This window comes from Denticeps clupeoides, chromosome 8, assembly GCF_900700375.1.
Source record: "Denticeps clupeoides chromosome 8, fDenClu1.1, whole genome shotgun sequence".
Lineage (NCBI taxonomy): Eukaryota > Metazoa > Chordata > Actinopteri > Clupeiformes > Denticipitidae > Denticeps > Denticeps clupeoides.
The window spans coordinates 13094922-13112668 of record NC_041714.1 but is presented as its reverse complement, the minus strand read 5'-3'; the positions used below and the strand labels follow the sequence as shown (position 1 = coordinate 13112668).

The following is a 17747-nucleotide window of genomic DNA, read 5'->3' as shown; positions in this document are numbered from 1 at the left end:
GAATTCTATGTTTTCTGTTATAAACAAACATATTTATTCACCTAAATGTGATCGAGCGGGAAGGGAAAAAAATAACCTGCAATATGACTAATCACATTTAATAACTGTTCAAGAAACTGCTTGGGCACTTACTCTTTGCTTTTGTAAAAGAGTAAATTATATGGCAATTTCATGCAAAGAACTATTTCACAATATTACACATTCTTCCTTACAGATTTTAAGTTGTATGGATATATTATTGCAGTGCTGTATAAGACATAGGGCATGTTTGCTAATGTCACATTGACTAGTTCATGCATCAGAATGCTTGAAATAAAGCTCTGATAAACGTGGCTGAGGACCCACATTTGTGACATATCCTGTGTACAAGGGGTGTTAGGAGAGAACGGATGGACATTAATCAGCCATTAAGGTTTTTCAATAAAAAGGTGATGGTACAATGGAATTAGTGACAAAAGCTACTGTTGACAGACTTTCAAGCACTACTGTAAATTAGCAGTGTAGTGTGCAGTAGTAAGTTTATCCAGTGTTTTTGGCAGGTCCCCCATGTTTCTGCAAAATGTCTCCTATGGGGCCCAGCATGACCTTGTTAAAACATTGCCATTCCAAGGTCAGAGCAGCTGCTTCCTGTGACTCGACTCAAGAGCACATCAGAGCTGTGCTCAAAACCCACTGTTTACAGTGAGGACGAGGTCATGCATCCATCGCGCCATCTCCATTCTAGGACCATAATAAAAAGAGCGGAATATAGGGCAGTTGGAGGTGCACGAAGCAGGCTGGGTGTGGCAAAGGCTGGATAGAAGACAGGCATGGCTGCTCACCTTTGTCCATTACCCTCACCACGATTCCCTTTTATGGCATACAGCACTATACCGGAGATGTTCTTCTATGTATAAAACTGACTGTGAGAACGTCCAGGGCGGGAGAGAGAAGAACAGAGGCATGTCTGGCAATGGTATCCACTGTATCCTATTATTTCTCCTTTTTGGTGCTAAAAGACACCATGGGGAGAGAATTTGGGCGGCTGGAGAAGACAGGCCAGTCAGGATTAACTTAATTAAACTGTTGTCATTCAACAAAGCTCTTCCCGGCTCATGAGCTGCCCCGCTGCCGCGCTAAATGGCCACGTCTGCTCGTGCGGCTGAGCGAGCTGCCAAGCACAAGGGCTTTGGTGTCCAGACAAAGATGTGCTGACTGTGGGTGCAGTGAAAGCGAAAGACAGTGGAGCAGCCCCAGCACCAGCTGCTGTGTCCACTGGTCAAGCACACCGCCGGGATTCTGGGACTCATTCTTAGTCAAAAATGACAGAACAGAGTTGTGTGACTTATCAGGTATGTGGGCCAGTGGTCACCGTCCCCACACAGTGCTCCCTGGGAGATTTTCATGGTGATTGGTTAAATGCGGAGGACACATTTTGTTTTGTCAAAGTGTGCTGTGCTTGGTGCAGGGCGGTAGCCTAGTGGGTAACACACTCGCCTATGAACCAGAAGACCCAGGTTCTACCATTGTGTCCCTGAGCAAGACACTTAACCCTGAATTGCTCCAGGCAAACTACTGATTGTATGTCTGATCAGTGCAATAAATGTAAATTTATGTGTTTCACAATCAAAATCAATTCACTTTCATAATCCAGGAGGTAAAATGTAGACCATAATGGTCTACAGTCTACAACTTTGTTTGCAAAGCAACAAAATTCCCACCTAAATCCTTGATTGGAAGATGCTATGGGAATGAGGATTATGCAACATGAACCTGCTAAACAAATCCCTTTGTTTCCCCAACATATGTCCTGTATTAACATAATCAGATAGTGAACGGACCGTCATAAAGGCTATTAAAAGTAGCCCAAACCTTAACTACATATATGCAATGTACTGCACCAAAGTCTTGGGTCCCAAAACGGCCCCAGAAGACAAAACCACTTTATCTGAACTGCAAGCAACCAAAACATAGGTTGCTTTTACCTAAAGCATACCTATTGCAGAATGTACTTATTTTCATGAAATAATGGCATTATATATGAAGGAGAAAAAAATTACAGATTACTGTTCTCAGACCATAACACAATATTGTTCTACATCTGTACACTTCTGCCTGTAGGAGATCTTTCATTAATCTCTGAGTTGGGAGAGACACCTTCCACATCTTTAGATAAGCATGAAATTGCCACTTTCACTTTGTAATCATTATTATTTGTGTTTTACCGTCCGGACCAATTTCAGAGGTACTGACTGGAAGACGGAGAATTAGTTTCACTACTGACACACTACTGCACAGTGCCGTATATACTGAAACACACACACGGACACCAAATCACTACGAAGGCAGTTCAGTGTGACAGCTCACAACACATGAACTGCTTGCAAACATTAACATTGCCTTAAAACAAAAAGAGATGTTCATTTCTCTCTGCCATATTGTAATGAAATTGTGATTCCATTGAGGTTCTTTCCGTTCTAAGATCTAATGGCCCTCTTGTGGAAATCGTGCCCGTTCAATCACCTCTACGCCTTCATCCTTCTAAGAACGGCCAACAACTCACATTGGCAAACATTCCAATAAAGTAAAGGGATGCGACCCCAGGCACATTCTCAGAAATCAAATTATTTCAGCAAGGGCCACTGACAACTTGTGAAATCAGCCCGGTCCCGTCCAATCGGTGCATTTGGTTTGTCCTAGTAGCTCTGCAAGTTTAATTAGGCTAAATCCACAGTGGGTTAAAGTCACCCAGGAAATCTGGGCCAGCGCACCGAAAACCGAATCACGCCCATATTCCATCAGCAGCGTGCACTGCTCCGTAAACCACATCCAGAGCGCGTTTGCGGCGATGCACGAACACCAGAGCAGCAGAAAGGACAGCTGGGGAAGCCGGGGCGCCTCGCTGCGAGCCGCAGATGACGCCGCAGCGTTACTCACATCTGAAGCATGACCTCGTTGAGATACACGCCGTCCACCAGCTCCACGTACTCCGCCAGTCCGCCTCCGTCGCCGCGAGGCCACCGGCCCGCCGTCCTCGCCTGGCAAAAGCAACAAAGTTCGCTACACACAGCGGCTCGTGGGTCGCATTGAAGCACAATAAAGGCAGGAGACGGGGACTCACCCAGGCGACCAGCGGGGTGGCCATGAACTGCTCCAGCAGCGGGGCGAACACCTCGCTCTCCATCCTCGACAATGTCACGGAACAATAGGCTCGTGTCTGAAATGAGCTAAACGTGACGAGGGATCATTTCATCTTTTATTTCTCCCTCGCGCGACCGCCCAATCACATGCTCCTCCATGCGGCTAATTTGATTAAAACAACTCGCTCTCTTTTTGCACAAAAAAAAAACAACAACGTGCGAATCCCGCATTCGGCGTCCAGGTTTATTGAAGAAGCTGAAGGGAAAAATGCCCTTTAGGTCGAGACGGGAAAAAAAGAAAAGTTGCTAAATGCCGCCGTACCGGGGATGGGTCGGCTGAGGTAAAAAAAACGAATTTTATCCACAACCAATCAATGGAAGACCCGCTGCCGTGGAAACGAAATGGCAGAAAAATATGTCCAACGCGCGACTTTTGTTCTCACTCCATCCTTGGCGAGTGCGGAAAGGGATTAGAATGATTATAATGGAGCGATAATTAGCTGAGAGCGCGGCGCTTCTCCCCGTCAGCGGCGCGTGCCGCTCCAGACGACGAGCGGCGGACGAATATGCGCAGTCGAAGCACCGCCTCCTGCAGCGGCCGCGGAGATTCGTTCCCGCAAGCGTGTCCCTCCGCCGCACCACAGCAGAGAGAGACCCGGAGAGTAAGTAGATCCGATTAAAAAAGCCAGGGGGTAGAATGGGGGTAGTACGATCACCCTACAGATTTAAACACATGACAAATGCCACACATGGTATGCTAAAATCAAAAGCATTATAAAAAACATTTTCTCATGCAACATTTTCTCATGTACTAAACTATGCAATATGTCCGTTAACACATTTTATATATGAACGCGATCATATGAAAGTAATTGCTACAGTTTTTATATAAAATGTATTATAATAGATAAACATTTGGCCATTTTTTAATATTTAGAATATTAAGGATTGTATTTGTATTTCAGTATTGAAAAAAGGAGAGAACAGTTTCACGTAAAAGTGATAACGGGGATGACAGTTGGCCATGTGTCCTCCTGGAGACAGCTTTTCATGAGAAATAGGGACATCTGGTGGATGTGAAGAATATCACGCTGTCATGGGTGACGTGTTGGACAATAAAATTAGTTTTATAGTGTGGGCTGCACTACTTGACCCATTATGTATAAGGGTAGAAAGGTTGTTATTATGACTGTATGTCTCTTTAAAATGTGAGATACTGTGTACATTTCTTATAACAACCTAATGCTTATAAAAGATACTTATTCTATGATTAAGACCTTTTTTCACGTTTTAACTTTAAAGTGACACTGACCTGTGTGGAACCAGAACATTTTCCGGTGTCCTGTGGAGCTGATATAGAAAATCCATGTATATGGATTGGCACAACTGTAACCTGATTTCAGCTCAGAAATACGCTCCAAACAGACCTACAACCTACAAAGATCCATGATCAGTCTCCTATCTAAACACTCTTTCCTACAGGAACCTCCAGAGGGATGCTCCTGAATGCAGGATTTGATCATTTAATTGCAAGCTGATTTGAAAGGAAAAGCTTATAATTTACCGACTATAGGCTGAAAAATGTGGACTATTTTAGAAACGTAGTTAGGACAATTGCATTCATACTGTTGAAGTTTCTGTTTACTTTTTTGTTAACTGTTTTTGTTGTACTTTTGTACTTTTTATGTGTAAATTAATTTATTACAAAGTGTCTCTATAATCAGACACACTTGATGACCCAGTCTAAACTGCCTCCCTACAGAGCAAACAAGGACAAAAGGAATCAAAACTGAATTTTAAAGAAGCCAAATGTAGGATGACAGGAGAAATTATGTTCATTATTATTTACAAAGAGCCAATGGATAAAGCTTGCATGTGTGGCGCAAATAGAAATTCACATGTAAATGTGTTTAAATAGCAGCTCTTACAGCTCCATTGATTTGCCGAAAATGTATACAGTTGAGGCCAAATCTATAAGTGTTTGAAATTTTGGAAACAAATCATCTATACATGACAAAGTCCACTAAGTTTAATTTAGGATATTTTATTGATCGAGTTGAAACAAGAAAAGGTGAAAATGAGCAATACAAAATGATTAGCCCCCTGGCCATTAATAGTCAATAGTATACACTTTCTGAGCCACAATTGACATTAATCTCTTAGAGTAGTTCTTTACTAGGTTGGCACAGGTCTCCTGAGGGATTTTGGTCCACTCTTTCATTGCTGATTGTTATAGCTGGTCCAAATTGCATGGTTTCTGAGCATGGACATTCACTCTGAGCACCCACCACAGATTCTGAATAGGGCTGAGGTCTCGAGAATGACCAATCAAACAGAATACTTGTGCATTGCTACAGGAAGTGCGAGCCACTCCATAATCTTGGTTGTGGTATTCTTGAGGAACCGTTGGACTAATTTCAATTTTTTCTTTTATTTTTACATGAAGCCATGCAACTCAAACAAGACTCACTGTAACTGAGGCGGCAGAACAGCCCCACAGCATGATGCCCCCACCACCATATTTAACTGTGGGAAATGTGCTCCTATAGTCAGGGGAAGTCCTAGCCCAGTTGGTGCCCAGGGCAAAGTTGTCGTGACAATACTGAATTTAACCAGATAAACATATATGGGGTTTTGAGCTGTTCTTGTCCATCTTTCATCTGTGTTAATTTAGCACTCCAGTATCAACACCCATCCTCCAAACTGAGGATCACCACAATGTAAATTATTAGAGACTTTAGCGAGCAGATTCGTTTTTTCTGCAATTTCGCACAACTCAGGACAAAATTAATTATAACATAAAAAGCTTGGATTTACAATATTATGAATGAAATTGGCTTAATTTGGAAGCATCCTGCCTCCCTCCCCTGTAGACAGGTGTGAGGAACCGAGGAACCTCACGCTCACATCCCGAGCGTGGGATGTCATATGGGTGTCATAGAATTTAGAGTACACAAAGATGCTGAAGTTAGCTCCTTATGCAAATTGTCTGTACAACCTTAAATACTGCACAGCAAGCTGCAAATGTCCATATTCATCAGAAGTCTATGTGCACATGAGAAGGTCAAGTTTCCAGGTCAATTTTACAGTAAAACATGTTTTGGGCCAGGAAGGTATAAGTTGTTATATTTAGACATTCCATCTATCTTCATTTCAGAAAGATTTACTGTCTGTAAGTCCAGTGGTTAAGGAAGGAGCTCTATTTCGAATCCCGTTCTGCCAAGGTGCCCCTGATTAAAGCACCGCCCCCCCCCCACACTGCTCCCCGGATGCCTGCCCACTGCCCCCTGTTAGACACAGACAAAGTTAAATTCACCCTAGTTAGGCTGTCCTAGTTAGGGTACCGGGCCAATGTAGCACCAATATACTACTATCACCACATATTTCAGTATCGGTCGTACAGTGCCACCTCTGTTTTTTTTCTCCGAGACACGGAATCAAGCGCCCAGACTACTGGCAGACTCCAGTGCAGAGACCAGCAGATAAACCCTGGTTCCTGACAACTGCTAAACAAGGACATAAACGAACCAGAGGGTCACCACAGCCACCACCACCGTAACAACTACAGTTGTTACGGTGGACCGATAAGTGGACCGATAACACAATAATGGACATGTCATGTAGACCATGACACTGGACTAAGGGCGCTCTGGATAAGGGCGTCTGATAAATGCTGTAAATGGACTACATCCTGGACTTCTCCAACCCTACAACTGTAGGACTTAATATTATGTTTTCGTTCTTTCTTTCCTATTGTACAAATCATCACCAGTCCTGCACTGACACCATTTGCAGGCTCACTCTACCCTGGAAGGGGGTCCCTCTCTGTATCACTCCTTCCCAAGGTTTCCTCCTTTCTTTTTTTTCTCTCTCCTAGAGTTTTTTTCTTGTGTGCAGAAGGGTCAAGTGTGGGGGGTGTCAACTGTAGGGCTTGTCAAAGCCCATTGAGACATACTGTATGTGATTTTGGGCTATATAAGAAATAAATGTTGTTGTTGTTAAAAGCAGCGGACACAGATTGTTGTGTGCACTGTGTATCACAATGGCAATTACTTCACTTTCACTGAACTAGGCCCCCTACAGGTGCAATACGGGTATTGCAGCCTGCTGAGCAGTATTTTGAGGTGAAACTGACAGTTCGAGTATGGAGCTTACTTCTGTCATGTTTTACTTTGTGAGCTGGTTATTAGATGCCGGTCCAGCCAGTCGGAGAATCTCCTGCCGCCCCCTCCCTCTGATGTGCCAGTCTTTGAGTAAAAGGACAAAGAACCATCAAAACTGAAACATTGACTCTAGAAGAGGCAACAATCATCTTGGCAGATGTCTGGCGCTCCTTGCTGACATCTCTGACTATTTTCCTCTCCAGAGTTCTTGAAATCCTGCGCTTTCGGCCCAATTCAGGATTGTTTTTATCAGAAGTTGTCTCCTTGTACTTAGAAATCATAAACGTACAGCAGTTCTAGACACTGTGAATCATTCGCTGATGGCACCATGCTTCTCCGGTGACAAAGGGCAGCCCTGGCGGAGTCCAGTTCATAACCTATATGGACAGAATTTCCAGGCACAGCCATGGTGTGGAGCGTGTTGAGTTTGGTGGCAGGAGAAGCTCGTCTCTGCTTTTTGCAGAAGATGTGGTCCTCCTAGCTTCATCAAGCTCTGACCTGCAGCTCTTTGACTAGCCGAGACTACTAAAACCTTTAAGAAGCAGATGAAAACCCACTAAAAAGTATTTCAGACGAGTCTAACACTAACACACGCACAAAAATGTAAAAAATCATCTAGCTCTTAACAATTCCCTAGCATGTTCTTTTCCTGACAAGTTAGGCCTTATCAGGGCTCTTAGTTTTGCAACTCAAAATCTATAGAAACCGAATGAGAATTGCTGGTGTCTTCCTCTTGTAAGTCACTTTGGATAAAACCATCTGCTACGTAAAGTAAAGCCTTTGTTGGGTAGGTTCACAGCTGAGTGTGAAGGGATGAAGACCAGGACCGAAAGAACGAGATCGCGGACAAAATGATTTTCCTCCATAGGGCGGCCGGGCGCAGCCTTGGAGATAGGGTGAGGAGCTCGGACATTCAAGAGTAGAACCGCTGCTCCACCACATTGACAGGAGCCAGTTGAGGTGATTTGGGCATCTGGTCAGGATGCCTCCTGGACTAGTCCATGGGGAGGTGTTTTGGGCATGTCCTGCCGCCAGGAGGCCCAGGGGTTGACCCAGGACACACTGGAGAAATTATATCTCCAGTCTAGTCTGGGAATGCCTTGGGGTCCTGCTGGAAGTGGCTTGGGAGAGGGCTGTCTGGGATTCCCTACTTGGGATGCTGCCCCCACAACCCAGCTAAGTAGAGGAACACGAGGAAGAGGACCATGCTACTCAATTTAATATAAGCATGAGCCTCTGCTGTCTTCTTTCTGAGCTCCGAACTGATTTCCTTGGTCTTTGTCTTTTTATGCTGACTGAATGTTGTTAGGAAGCAATTGACTGCACAGATGTGGATTCAAAGCTGATTGTTTTCTCTCAAAACTGTAATTAACCATTCAGATTGGACTAATATTTTTTTTAATCTGTAAAAAATATTTGATATAAAGCATTGCTAAAAATGTGTATTACAAAATGTACCAAAAGCTACCAAATGGAACTGTTGAACGTTTTGATAAGTTTAATCAATGCAACATTAGGAAGAAGTTCAGGAATGTGCCATAATTCCATGGAAATTAACTTTGGCCTCAACGGTGTGTATGTATGTATGTATATAAAAATAAAAATTCAATTAAGCACAAACACAGCTGCAGAAGTGAACATCCTTGTTAAAGTGGACATTAAAAAAATTGGTTCCGAGGTTTAATGCCAGGCTCACATTTAATCTGAAAAATATCAAATGTATAACAAATTGTTTAAAGTGGAGAGAGCGGTAGTAAATGCACTTTACAAAAAAAAAAAAAAAGAAAAAATGGGGAGTAAAATGGGGAAAAAAAAAAAAAAAAAACCCTACAGAATGTTCAAAACATTTCTGACACTGCTACATTTCAGCACTCACAATTTCCAATGTGAGCTCGAACAAACTCAATCTGAGACGCTTTATGCCGTACTTGTCAACAGGAATGTGTACATTTTGGCGATAGCTGGTTTAAAAGTCACCAGTGCAAACGCTCTGCTGGCTACAGGTTGACCGATCATATAGAATTCTCGTGCACGACTACAGGAAGAGCCTGTGTTCAGAAATACGTGAACCACCAACTGATGCACAGACAATCGAACGTAAACAACTCTTAAAAAGGTGAAATTAAAAGGGTCAATGTTTTCAGTTAAGTTAAGCAACATTAACAGACATACCTCAGACATCCTCCACTCAGCTGCAAAATGACTTTACTGCAGTTTAACACACATCATTAAAATCAGCATTGCAACTGTTTTCTACAATAATATCAAATAATCTGATTAAAAGGGTAAACAGTGGTCCCACCTTTTTGTGCAAAAAAATTTTTTTTTTTTTTTTACACTGGCAGGAATATATAACACCCCTTACAAAAATGACAAATGGGGCAAACAATTAAAAAAAAAAAAAAAAGGAAAAACAAAAACTGTACAGCACTTTTAATTGATTCATGAATACAGGACTCCTGGCTGGCTTTGCTCCTATCAAGCCTTTTTATTTTGTTGGGTTATTTTTTTATTTTTATCTGCTTCTATTGGCTCATTTTACCCAGACCCTGAAAAAAAAAAAAAAAAAAAAAAAAAAAAAAAAAAATTTGAAAGTAGTAATATTTAGGGCCACTCTTCAGGGTCAGCCAATCAAGCTTCCATTACTAAGTGGCTAGTCCTGCTAGCCTGACTGGCGCTTCACCCCCTGCTCCCTTCATAGAAAGCCGATGGCTGTGTGGAAGTGCTGCAGCCCGGCTGGTGTGTCTGGGTCCTGTGCAGGGGGAGGAAGGCAGGGAGCTCTTGTGGTCCACAGACTAGATGTTGAGGGTGGGAGCAGATTTCAGAGTGGGTGCTGGGTGTCTGTCCAGTGGACCGTGGCAACATGGGACATCAGACAGCGTTAGTTTTCTATGAGCCTAAACGGGGCCGCTTCCGAGCTGACTGTTCATCCTCATCCTCCTCCTCTTCATCCTCTTCTTCTTCTTCATCATCAGGATAGTCCACTAGGCCGACCAACCCAGTCTGATAATGGATAGAATCTCCTGTTACATACACCTAACATTTCAAAACAATACAGTGCAAGCAAAGCTTCTCACCTTCACCACTGGTGTGGCAGGGAGCGTAGCTGCCTTGGTTGTGGATCCATTAGGACCAGTGGTGGAGGTAGAGGTGGCTGGTTTGCTGTTGGCGCCGCTGCTTCCATTGGCGGCCCCTGCAGAATGAGAGAAGGTAAACTTAAAGCTGCCAGTCGGAGTCCGCTTTGGCAGGTTTTCTTTGTCGTCACTTTCTTTAACTGCAAAGAGATGAAAAGGTGGTATGAGGAACTGAATGTTCCACAGCCTCAGGGGTAAACTTTTTGCATTGGTCAACTACTGGAATCAAGTACCTTTTTTATCCTCCATGTACTTCCCATAGTTCTCTGGAAAGTCTTCATCAGACCTGCCCTTTTCCACTGTACCCTCATCCTCTTCATCCTCATCTTCATTGAACCACATTTCTTCTTCATCCTCCAGCGACCGGGCATCTCTACGATACCGGCTGGCATTTAATCGCATCCTATGACACAAAAGAGGAATCATATTAAAGCAAAAAATTCAACAAGCATTTATACATTTACATTAATAATAATAAAACAAGAGCTTGCAGACCTGCTGAGTCTTTGAGTCTGTCTGTCTTTCTCCTGCTCATATCGACCCTTCAGCCCTTTGAACGTCTGGACATACTCAATGGATTCAAGTGCTTTGTAGAAATTGTCAACAATGTGAGCTATGAGGGATTTGATGTCCTCCTAAGAAAAAGGAAAACCATGTAACACCACATCACCACAAAAGTAGAGCTTTGCTGTTTTGCCTCAACTTACCACTTTAATGAACTCAAAAAGCTCAATGATTGCAGAATTTAAAAGATTATATCTTGTTCCATTGTCCAGCAGTGCATTAATGACTGGCTCAAACAGGTTCCCCTTGATTATGTAGCGGTTGTAGTATTCGTCCTTTAGTCCGATTATCCTCCTCATAAACCTCAAAGCACCTGCACACAAACAACAAAACAATAGATCAGATGAACAAAGGCAAACTGCAGAAACAGAAATGGGTCTGATAATAGCTGGTCAAAACACTCACAAAGTGCCAAGAAAGTGTGTTTGGAGTTCATGAGGACCAGGACCCTCCGCAGCAGATCTTTATTCATGATGTAATTTTTTATGTGGTACGTATGATGTTCAACACAAAAGGTGAGCAGCTCCAGTATTAAAGACAGAAGTTGAGCTGTCTGAAAGTTATCTGTTGAAGACAGTCATATTTTTATTTCCCACAGGTCAGGTCAGACAGTACAATAAAAACAAATAGGTTAACAAGATTGACATACCAGGACATACTGGGTTGATTTTAACAGATCCCTCTGGTGAATCTAACAAAAAGGTAAGAGTGAAACAAACATGGAAACAGGCAATTCAATACAGGGGGGGTTTAAATAAAATTGTAACCATTCGTTTATATGCTGATCAGAACTGCATCTCAAAAAGACTTAAATCATTAGATTCAGAGTTTAATGAATTAATATTTTTTTTATCAACACGACTAAGATTACCAATTCAAGAGTCTATAAGAATTTAGATGAGTAGTAACAAAGTTTAGATGAGAGATTATATTACAGTGATTTCTGGACTGCTAGAATTGATGCAAACTGCAACTTTCACCTAACTTCTGAAGCATTTGCACATCCTGTTAAAATACCTCCACCCAAGTAGAAAACATGCAACTTAAGAATTAATATTTATTGTTTATTTATACATGTATAGTCAAACTAAGAGCCAAGGACTCACCTCTTTCATTTGGCTCCTCAGCAGTATTAGCAAGTAGTGGAGCTGTGAGGACATGCATGCAGTACTTGTAGAAGAAGCTCAGGAACTCAGTCTTCTCAGTTTTCTTTATAAATACACAATGAAATGCAATATTAAAAATCAGACATTTAAAGATATAATCCAGTCATAAGAAGCAGTGCAAGGAGAACACATATCTGCTAATTTCACATTCACTAGTTCACCAATCAAAAAGCTTGAATTTAAAGCACTGATAATCTACATGTTTGTGTGGGTAGTGGGCGCGGTCATGTTTGTAACATCTACTGACATATCGTGTGTATAAGGGGGAGACGGATGCTGAGCTACACTTGGGCAAGTGACATATTGGCAGAAGGGGTTTAAGTAGTTCAGAATGAGAAAGTATGAGAACTGCCAATCATGCTTACAGGTTAATTTGCCTTTAAAAATTGTTTATAAAAACAATTCAAAACAAGTCATGTGGGTGTCATAAATAATTACACAAACAGAAAATGTTGGGTTTCTTACAAAAATCATGCTCTTAGACTTAGGTGTACTGTATTTATATCAATCATGAAAAATATCTATTTCAAGTAATATTTGCCCCAACTGATGCCAAATCTGATTCCCCACCATGTCACAGGGGGTGGTATTCATAAAATGATGGTGGCAAGTTTGTTCATGTAGAAAAGACATTAATTCTTACATTGGTGGGGGCCAGCATGTTCTCAGGGTCAATCAGGGTCCGCAGCAGCCCCATCAACTGTACAGCCCCACCCAGCTCGGGGTCAGAGTCACAGATCATTTGTTTTATCACTACATTTATCAGCAGCACATCCTGCAGAACACACAGGCACATTGTGTTAATAGTTTCTGTTACTGAAGTGGCAATCCACAAGCTAAAAAAAGAAAAAAAGATCTGTACTGGTCCGGTACAAACATGTCTGAATTTCCAGAACCAGAATTCAATTCAAAAAAAGAGGTTAGCAATAATGCTAATGCAGATGACTGATGTAGAATAGTAATGATCTTTTGCCACCTTTGCAAAACAGTGGCAAATATTACTGAAAATTACACACTGTAATAACAGGACATATAGTGTGCAATTAGCCAAAGACTGACACTAATAAAATCCAGCTTTCATACTGAAAGTGTTGTGAGCAAAGGTGGGTGGTAGTAGCCTAGTGGGTAACACACTCGCCTATGAACCAGAAAACACAGGTTCAAATCCCACTTACTACCATTGTGTCCCTGAGAAAGACACTTAACCCTAAGTTGCTCCAGGGGGACACTGTCCCTGTAACTACTGATTGTAAGTCGCTCTGGATAAGGGGGTCTGATAAATGCTCTAAATGTAAATGAGCAAAGTCGTGATTAAAGGCCTGGCCAAAATATCATAAAATCATGTAAAAATCCACAATTCTATTTACTTAACACAGCCTTAAGACCTCATACTTACATCATCAGCCTGCTGAGGTTCCTGCATAACAAACTCACGCACCAGAGATGGACTGAACTCCACCAGATAGGAAAAGATATCGGTGGCAGCAGCCCTCACTTGGAGATCATCCATACCCTGTATAAGCAAGTAAAACACCACTCAGAGCTCTAGCTTTGGCTCCTAGAAATATAAAAGTGACTATGTTAACCCACCATGACAATTTCCAGTGCAGGAAGAATACCTAAATTGGCAAGAGTCTTGAAAAAAGCATCTCTATTTTGCGGTTGCAACGTTTGTGAGAAAGCACAAAACTCTTTGAAGAAGTTGACCTGTGTGTGTGAAAAAATCGTAACATTTTAGACCAAACTCGCAAGTACGGCACATCTTAAAGGTCCCATGACATTTTTTTTTTGCTTTTATATAGGTCCCACTAATACTATATTAAGTCTCTTTCCAAAATTCAGCCATAGTGCAGAATTACAGCCACATTTAGCCAGTCACATAATGAGATTTCCCCCAGAACGCAGCGTTTCTGTGTCTGTAGGTTAAAAGGCTAATGAGGTGGAGAGAGGCGTGATGAGAAAGAGAGCAGCCAATAGAAGTGAAGGGGAGTTCATGAAAATGGCATCACCATTCACCAACTGCAATGTTTGCACACCTATACATATTTTTAAAGTCCTGTTGGTGTTTTTCCTGGGGAAAAAAAAAAGGACTGAACTAAAAAAAAAAAAAAAAATCTAAAATACATTCATGCTCAGATTTCATCAATCGCGGGGGTGATTGCCTAATGGTTAATGTGACGAACTCATAAGCAGAAGGCTGCAGGTTCGAGTCCAGTAGCCGGCACTGAGTCAATGTCTGCCACAAAAAAAAAAAATTATGGGGGCAGTGGTGACCTAGCAGTTAAGCAAGCGGCCCCATAATCAAAGGTTGCCGGTTCGAATACTGGTCCTGCCACTGAGCAAAGTACCTTTCATGGCTGCCCATTGCACACTAAGGGTGATGGGTTAAATGCAGAAGACACATTTCGTTGTGTGCATCGTGTGCTGTGTATCACAATGACAACCACTTCACTTTCAATCACTGAGCAACTGCAATGCTTTGCATGTTTGGAAGCTATGACAGTCAATGGATCTAGTGTCAAATTCTCTGGGCAGACAAAGCATGAGAAAAGGGAGGTAACCTTTTCCCGTATGACATCATATGGGTACAAATTCCAGATCCGGCCGTGTGAGCTGCTGCTCTCTGAACGGCAAAGGAGAATTACCAAAGCACGCTTTACAGCTGCCGCCATTTCTAGCCACTTTAGGACCATTGCATTGACAGGCTAGGGGAACTAGTACTAATGTTAAATAATCTCACAAAGTAAAATTTTCATGTCATGGAACCTTTAACTAATTTGATTTGTACATGCAACAAGGTTTTTACCAATTCTCTCCTTTTACTGTCTTCTGTAGCTTCATCAGTTAACTGGGCAAACACTTCAGTGAGGAACTTCTCATCTTCCTGAAGAATAAAAGCACATAATTTCTCAAGTTATACTTGTTTAAAACAGCTTGAAACTAGGTCTTTCAAAACAAGGATTTGGATACAGAGCATCCCAGTTACAGCAGTGAACCTTGGAGGAACCTTAACCTTTGTTCCAGTTAGGGTTAGGTATGTAACTAAGATGTAATACAAACTAGAAGCTGTTTTGGGTCAACAATCTTATTTTTCAAATTTTGTTACTTCAACAGGAAGAAATAATATTTCTACATACCACAGAAAGAGGGACCACTTAACTCACCTGCAACATGCTAACTATCTCCACCTTATTGAAAAATATGAAAGACGTAAGGGTGGAGAGGAAGTTCTCCTCAAAGACGGATGGTGTGGGCAGGATGATATCTTGAATGTACTGCACACGATACGTCTGATGGATCTTCTGCCTCAGTTCAGAGTCCGTGATTGGGATCACCTCCTTGAACTTTGCTGTCTTGGTGAGAAACTCCCGGTGCCTCTTAGGTTGCACAAGGGCCGGATCATACTCCAAGCAACCCACAACGTCCATGATGCAATCATCAGAGAACATGACCTCAAACAGTGCTGCCTTGTTGAGGAAAAGCACTCCTCGCACAATCTCATAGAGATGATGAAGGCCTTCACGGTTGTCCAGATCCTCGCATGCCCTGAAAAGCTGCAGCAGCTTCTTGATGTAGCCCTCGCTCATCAACGCCAAAGCAAGCTTCTCACGCCGGATGGGCGAGGAGAGAACGGATGTCACCAGGTCCGCAATCTCCTCCAGTCGAGCGAGTTCACAGGGAGGCAGCTCAGCCAGATGGCTGGTCTCGGGCATCTCATCAAAACGCTCCTCTTCGGACTCATCGATGGGGTCCTGGGTGATTTCCAGTGCTGGATCCTTACCTTGCACCTGTAGGCCATATTTACATAAAGATGATAGGCAAATTCGGACTACTCCTATGCACTGACACCACACAAACTTTTTACAGTTTACTCTTGTTCAAATGACAAAATGGAAGGAATTTATTACATTAAGATTATACAAGAAGACAGAATTTATATAGGAAGAACTAAACACTTAGTATTCAGGACAACACAATAACAGCCAAACAGAGAGACAAAAAAAATAAGTACCTGACAAATCTTCTCCCAGATTTCATCACAGCCAGCCTTTTCCTGAAAACTTAATGCGAGATCGTAGTTCTCCGCTTCAGACCAAACAATAAGTGTGTCCTGAATAGTATTGACAAAAATGATTAATGTATGTCCTGCATTGATGCTATATTCACAAAGTATACCAAACTACAGTGGAAATAATCTAGCTATTCAGATACAGTACTACAACAAAACAAAAAACACCCACGTAAACGGACATGTATAGCTATAAACACAGGCCAATAACTCACTTGCTGCTTCTGATACGCTGTGTTTGGGCTAATTTTCGACTCCAGTAACAGTGATCCTGCAGCAAATGGGGGGAAAAAACAAGTCAACATTAAACACAAACGTTCACGTGATATGCTTGCTTAAAACAAATGTGCTAAAAAGTACATTTAGTGGTATGTTTGTAATGTTAGGAAGGGCGAAAGCTAAATAATTCACGACGATGTAGAGTGATATTTATCCCAGATAAGCTAAAACGTACACAACTAAGCTAATGGAGCTAATGAACCCCGCTGGCTAACTGCCAGTGCTTTAGCTAGCTTTAGCCCGCTAGGCTAGAACACATAGTCATAACGCTATTTCCAAGTTCACAAAACACGCCCTAGTACATAAAACACAAAAGAGATATGCAGTAAAGCGCAAGCGTGCTTGGGGGAAAAAAAGCTTTGCACTGCGTCCTAATTATTTTGAAGCAACTGGAGCTAAATTGATGCCGCTAGCGTTCTTGCTAACCGAGGAATCAAGAAAAGAAAAAAAAAAAAAAAAAAAAACACACCACTCGGCCCGTAAATATTAGCTTTGCCCCACGCGCAACGAAAACTGGGACACTTCAACAACTATAATACATGATAATAATGCAACCACCAGTCTCGTGAGACAAATAGGTTAGTAAATAATGTTACTCGGGAACTCATTATTGCGCGTTTTCGCACCACGACTTCGGTACGTACATAATGTACAGGTCAAGGAGGAATAAATAGGCTGTAAAATGAGCTTTTATGGTACCGGGAGTGGGTATGAAAGGCAGTCAATGGTGCCGGTGCCCGGGGATCTCTTACCATCGGACTCGGCCCGCACTAGCAGGGATATCCCCTTCAGCCGCTCGACGTACGCGGACGAGACGTGTCCCGTTCCCCGATCGTCCCACTGCCGGTCTTCGTTCAGCGTGTAGACCTTCACACGCCGCCGAGTGTCCGACATGGCTCTCCTACGTCGCACACCGCGTTCAGGGCGTTCGAAAGAAATAAAAACAACGAAACCCCCAGTCGTATTTTTCCGCCTTTAACGCCGAGCAGCGAACTTTCTAACTAACCGCATGTTCCAGCGCGAACACCGGTCCACTTTCCGTCGGAGAGCGACTGAAATTAACACAGCGGTACAATGGCGGCTCGTTAAAATGTAATCACACGTTTCTTTTTTGGGCCAAGTGGCCCCTACCGCGGTCACAAGCACAACAGCTCGCCGTGTAGAGCTATGACAGTCGTTGCTCTATCCGCCAGTCCGCCATCTTGTAATCCGATCTTGTGTCCTTTTCTTCCCCGACGTCAATCAGAACGGCT

At 42.5% G+C, this 17747-nt stretch overlaps 2 protein-coding genes across 16 annotated transcripts in view; both read right to left on the bottom strand.

Annotated features, from left to right (window-relative positions):
- ccdc88ab (coiled-coil domain containing 88Ab) overlaps nt 1–3667 on the bottom strand; it is a 36900-nt gene extending 33233 nt beyond the window's left edge. For 12 of the 14 annotated variants that reach the window (XM_028988436.1, XM_028988437.1, XM_028988435.1 and 9 more), the window contains exons 1-2: nt 3101–3163; nt 2917–3017 (exon numbers count right to left, since the gene is read on the bottom strand). In XM_028988436.1, coding sequence (XP_028844269.1) covers nt 2917–3017; nt 3101–3163 — 164 coding nt within the window. Of the gene's footprint in view, nt 1–2916; nt 3018–3100 lie in introns of all 14 variants that reach the window. The other 2 variants (XM_028988427.1, XM_028988441.1) reach the window with 1 other exon arrangement.
- Nucleotides 3668–9875: 6208 nt separating this feature from the next.
- Nucleotides 9876–17722, bottom strand: ppp4r3b (protein phosphatase 4, regulatory subunit 3B). Of its 2 annotated transcripts, none has more exons than XM_028989453.1 (16): nt 17247–17722; nt 16431–16486; nt 16159–16257; nt 15311–15934; nt 14953–15030; nt 13737–13853; nt 13543–13659; nt 12790–12921; nt 12087–12189; nt 11630–11671; nt 11386–11544; nt 11124–11293; nt 10912–11051; nt 10650–10819; nt 10360–10475; nt 9876–10285 (listed from the first exon to the last, which is right to left on the bottom strand). In XM_028989453.1, exons 1-16 carry the CDS (start codon nt 17386–17388, stop codon nt 10172–10174), a joined length of 2379 nt encoding a protein of 792 aa, XP_028845286.1. In that variant the 5' UTR covers nt 17389–17722; the 3' UTR covers nt 9876–10171. The 2 variants fall into 2 exon arrangements, with proteins under 2 accessions (XP_028845286.1, XP_028845285.1); XM_028989452.1 differs by having other exon boundaries at nt 10360–10556; nt 17247–17721.
- Nucleotides 17723–17747: the final 25 nt, after the last annotated feature.

Excerpts from the sequence above, each read along its gene's own strand:
- ppp4r3b (XM_028989452.1), bottom strand. The coding sequence starts at position 17,388 with ATGTCGGACACTCGGCGGCGTGTGAAGGTCTACACGCTGAACGAAGAC. Across the intron at positions 12,190-12,789 it reads ACATGCTGGCCCCCACCAAT|AAAACTGAGAAGACTGAGTT; the intron begins GTAAGAATTAAT and ends GTATTTATAAAG. Across the intron at positions 10,557-10,649 it reads GTACATGGAGGATAAAAAAG|TTAAAGAAAGTGACGACAAA; the intron begins GTACTTGATTCC and ends ATCTCTTTGCAG.